Below are 4,940 nucleotides of genomic sequence, written 5' to 3'. Positions count from 1 at the left end.
ACCGGCGTCCGCCTTCGCACCGGAATGGGGAAGCCTCGGCCCCCCGGGAACGGGCGGGTCAGGATCCGGGCGGGGGGGAACGCGAGGGCGCAGGCGCCACAAAATCGTTATCGTTGTGATTAACGCGAATCTCACAAGGGTGCGTTTGCACCTTTAACGGGCGGTGCCGTAGATCCGTGAGGGCCGAGCAGGTCGGTGAGCTCTGCCGAGCGGGTGAGCGCGTTTCCCTCCTCTCTGACCCTCCCCGCGGAACGCTGGCCATGTCCAGCTTTGTTAGGGAACGACCCGTGCGCTGGGGTCATTGGTGATGTCCAGCTCCATGCGCGGAGCCTTCTCGGCTGCCTCAAAGCTCTGAGCATCACTTCGAAGGACTCAGCATCTCCTCAGGAAGTGTGAACATGGAGAAACTGCTCAACAACTCTCTGGTTTGGTTTTTTAACTTTTTTTCTTTCCCAGTGACTATCACAAGAAACAGAATGCCCTCAGAGCACTTCAGAAGAAAGCTCTGGAGAAGAATCCTGATGAGTTCTACTTTAAAATGATACGTGCAGAGCTCCAGGTGAGAATCTAAATTGCCTTCAAGCAGGGTCACACTCTGTTGCTCTAAGTAATGTATTTTTTTTTCCTACCTTGCTTTTAATTTATTAATTAGTAAATAAATTAGCAGATTTGGTTTGGTGCCTGTGGAAGGCTTTGAAGAAAATGGGGGGCAAAGGACAAGAATGTTCTTTTGCTTTTATTATTAGGACCCATGGAACACTACAGCTGGAGTGGCATCTGTCTAAGTGCTGTTTGTCTGGTTTCAGGATGGAGTTCATAAAATAAAGCAGCCAAAGGATGAAGTGACCCCGGAGCAGGTGAAACTGATGAGGACGCAGGATATTAAATATGTGGAAATGAAAAGAGTGGCAGAAGCCAAGGTAATAATTTACTTTTTTAGTGTTTCCAGTTTGCTCAGAATGGTTCTTTTTATTGTGGGGTTTTTGTTGTTGTTGGCTATTGTGTTCATGTTTAGTAACTATTTAGTTACACGAATCTGATTTGTGTAATACTGGAAATGATAGATGGAAGTGCCAGCGGAGTGCTCTCTGTAGAACCTAAAGGTGTGCTGACTAATGCTACTATACTATGCACAGCTATAAACCATGGCAATTTCCTATGTAAATTTCAGACATTAAACCTGTGCTCTTGCATCTAGTGTTTATAAAAAATTGAGAGTTATTGTTACTGAAGTGGGTTGTTTGAATATGGCTGGCAGGCAATCAACAGAAATATGACCCACTTCTGAACGTGTTTTATGCTCTGGTGTTGATCCACACAGCGTCACTGCAGATAAAAAAATAAAGTGACCGTTGAATTTTCCTTCATACTTTTGCTTAGTGGTTTCATGTTAATCATTCCTGCTTCGTCTGCCGTACAGGTAACTTACTGGTTTGAACATTGACTCGTACATACTTGGCTGGGTAATACTGGAAATGGCTGTTAACCTCTACTCGAAAAGGTTTTGAAGACATGACATAAATATATAGACTAGATATATTTTCAAAGATTAAAAAGGAAAGAAGAGTTCAGATGCCTGAGAAACAGGAACTCACCTCGGGGAGACATTATTTATCTTGTTCCCGGATGCATGGCACAACTAACTTTTCTACCTGCAGAAAATCGAGAGGCTGAAGTCGGAGCTCCATCTGCTGGACGCTGCGGGGAAGAAGCCCAGCAAGCACGTGTTCTTTTTTGATAGCAAAAAAGAAGGTAAGATTTAAATAGGTTGTATCAGAAAACTTGTTCTGGGATGTTTTAGTGTTGGCCGTTTAATATAGCGTTGTGCTTTCTTTACGCTGTCATTAAAAAACCTCTTTTTCTCAGGAATAGTAGCTGAGGTGCTCTAGGAATCTCTTGATTGCTAGGTGGGACCCCGCTCTGCAGGAGCCGCGTTGCTGGGGCTCCCATCGCTGACTCTGATCAGCTTCACGTTTGGAAGGTTTGCTGAGCGTTAGTCCAGGAAGTCCCCGTGAGTTTATTCCTAAATTTATCTTTATTTACAGTTCAGGAGTTTGATATTGTGACTCACCTGGATACTGTTCCAGAGCTTGTAGACAGAGTGTACAACCGTCCCACCGTCGCAACGCTGCAGAACGAGGCGCTGAAGGGAGCTACTGACCCCGCCCACCTAAAGGTAGTTTGTAGTGCCACTATTTCTGTGATAGTTTTCTTAATTTCTTTTATATAATAAGCACTCAAGAGGGTTCGTTGGACTGTTGTGGAGGAGAACAGAGTTGTTCTGTTGTCTTTTCTGATGGTGACTCAAGGCTGTAGTGGATGTCGCTTGATCACCCGGTGCCCCAAGCCTACAGGCAGATCTCTGGGCAGATACAGGGAACTTGTTCACTTGTGTCCTGGTCCACGGTGGAGAATAAATCAGGAGTTGTGACCTGTGGGCCTGAAAGGAAGGGTATGGATCTGATTAGGCGGTTTGCTTGGCAAATCTGATATATTTTCCTCTGGTACACAACATACACCTATGGGACTATCTTTTCATCAGATTGCTGCAGTTTTAAGTGTGATTTTTCTGCAGCGTGTACTGTTAAGTGTCCCCTTGCACCTCCCCAAGAACCCTTGCACCCCCTGAACAGAGATGTGAAGAAGTTTGTTCCAACATAGATGTGTCTGTTGTTGGGTTTCTGATCTCATGGTATTTTTCAGTTATTTCTGAGCCTGAAGTGGCTTGTGATTCAGGATCTGTCTTCCCAGTTTTCTTAAAGACGTTTAAGCTATAGACTCACTTCCTGGCTTCCTGATTTCAAGTGTTCCGTGATCCTTCAGGATGAATTGCTTACGCAATCAACTTCAATTCTGATACGTTAATATCACAGCACTTCTGTCCTAGAAGTAGCTACGCTCAGTTTTAACACTGTAAATACAGCTTAATTAGTTTAGATGTATTAGACAGTCCCATAAGCTTGAGTTGGTATGTATAAAGTAAAAATAAAGTTGTCTAAAATTGCCAATTGATAAATTTGTAACCTGTGTTTTTCTGAATCACATGTCAGATAACAAACACCCTGTGGTCCCTTTCTTCTCGCCAGCTTTCTCAGTTTGGCTTCTCAGTAAAGCAGTTGGACAAACCATAGACTGACAAGTCTTCTCTAAATATCTTGAGTCATATTTTAAGCATGTTGGGATCTGTTCTCCTTAATTTAATTACTGAGATCACACCTGCAGTAATACCATGTTTGTGCTGGGAAAGCCATCCGCTCTTAGTAGATAAACATGATGAAACAAGTTGCATTTTGGGAGGCCTCTGTGCAATTTCTAAGCACTTCAGGAACTGATCTGGTTTTGTTGTTGGGGTTGGTTTTTTTTTTTTTCCCCCTCCTCTGGATAAACTGGGTTTTTGTTAGGGAATTAAATGTTCTCTTGCACTCAGCTCTGAAATCCGGAGGACTTAGAAAAATAAAATTCCATCCACCAAACTAGAAGTAGTTTGGTTTTTTATGTTTGGATTTAGGAAATTAAAACAAGAACAAAGGATTAAATCCTAACTAGAAAACCTCTAGTACGAGAATCAAGACGTTAAAATGGTTCTCTGGAATCCAGGCACAGAGTAGAAGCGGCATTCTTTAATATGATTATGATTTTAAAATGTAATAAATGTTTGTGAGGTCCAAGTGCCTCGGAATATGTTGGTTACAGACCATAGTGTCTTGTTCCTCTCTGTCTTAAAACAGCTTCTTTTTTTTTTTTTTCCTCCAGAAATTAGCCCAGCAAAGGAAGAATCAGTATGACCTCCTGAAGCAGCGCATTGAAAGAGAAAAGGCCATGTTTGTTGTTGCACAGAAAATCCAGACACGTAAAGATCTGCTGGTGAGGGTTTTAGTTCTGGTTCTTTCAGTTCGTTTTGCTAAGGTCATTAGGTCTGGTCTTGTGTGTGTGTGTTTCTTCACTCTGATCTTATACTGACGCTGCCAGATAAGTCCTGCACATAAGTAATCTTCTTCTAGTATGGAAAAACCGAGGAGGTGAAGCATTCCAGTTGTGCCATGGCTAGTAAATTTTATCTGCTAGTCCAAGTCATAACCAGTCAGCAAGGACAAAGACTCAGCTTTGAACTGGTGCCCACAAGTCTTTTCTAAAATAGTGTTGCCATCTCTCAAGTACTAAATTAATACTTTCAAGTAGTAGAGGCAAGGACCCGTTTCTGTAGGTTACAAGGAGACCTTAAAAATCCCAGTGACCAAAAAATTGTCTGAGTGGGACTTGCCCTTCGCTGGTGCTTGTGAACAAACCAGCTTGTGCCCGACAGCCTAGAGGTGGAAATAGCATATGGAAATGCCATTCCCAGTGGAAGTGACCATTGCTCACTAATGCCTTGTCAGTCCCACACTGGGACTTTCTTATTTATATGAGGGTGTTTTGGAAAGGCTTTTTCTTATGTGCCAGCAAATATTTTTTTCTTGTTCTTTCTTCCAGGACAAAACTCATAAAGTAAAGGTGAAGAAGGAGACAACAAATGGTCCAGCTATTTACAAATTCAAATTTCAGCGGAAGCGTTAGCTGTGCCATGTGTTAAATAACTGTTACAGTCTCCGATTAGAAAGAAAGGGGATTCTCCCCGTGAAGAAAGACTGATCCACCATGTCTGTTTTTCACTGCAGCCTAGCACTTTGTTAAAACAAATTACTGTGGGCCTGTGGTAGCCATAAATATATTGTCTCTAATTAATTGATTAATAAATCGGAGTTTGTTCTCTTGGTATTTACACTGGGAAGCCACAAGAGGTGCCTGAACATCCTAGTACTACACACCATAAACAAACCCTGAAAAGTCAAGGTCAGAACTTCAGAGACTGGGGCTGGGTCGCACACAGCGCGTGGAGGGACTGGGCGCCGTGGGACTGTTACGCTCGGCGCGGCCAGCGGCTGTGACGCCTCCAAAACCGC

At 43.1% G+C, this 4,940-nt stretch overlaps 1 protein-coding gene across 1 annotated transcript in view; it reads left to right on the top strand.

Moving 5' to 3' along the window:
* The window catches only part of UTP11 (UTP11, small subunit processome component), a 9,963-nt gene extending 5,409 nt beyond the window's left edge, over nt 1-4,554 (top strand). The window contains exons 2-7 of the mRNA XM_026863193.1: nt 457-559; nt 807-920; nt 1,659-1,752; nt 2,046-2,176; nt 3,754-3,864; nt 4,471-4,554. Of these exons, the coding sequence (XP_026718994.1) occupies nt 457-559; nt 807-920; nt 1,659-1,752; nt 2,046-2,176; nt 3,754-3,864; nt 4,471-4,554 (637 nt within the window). The remainder of the gene's footprint in view (nt 1-456; nt 560-806; nt 921-1,658; nt 1,753-2,045; nt 2,177-3,753; nt 3,865-4,470) is intronic.
* Nucleotides 4,555-4,940: the final 386 nt, after the last annotated feature.

Source organism: Athene cunicularia (genome assembly GCF_003259725.1).
Source record: "Athene cunicularia isolate RWA chromosome 23 unlocalized genomic scaffold, athCun1 chr23_part1, whole genome shotgun sequence".
In the NCBI taxonomy this organism is placed as follows: Eukaryota; Metazoa; Chordata; class Aves; order Strigiformes; family Strigidae; genus Athene; species Athene cunicularia.
The sequence above is the reverse complement of the archived record's forward strand: the minus strand, read 5'-3'. Positions and strand labels throughout refer to the sequence as shown.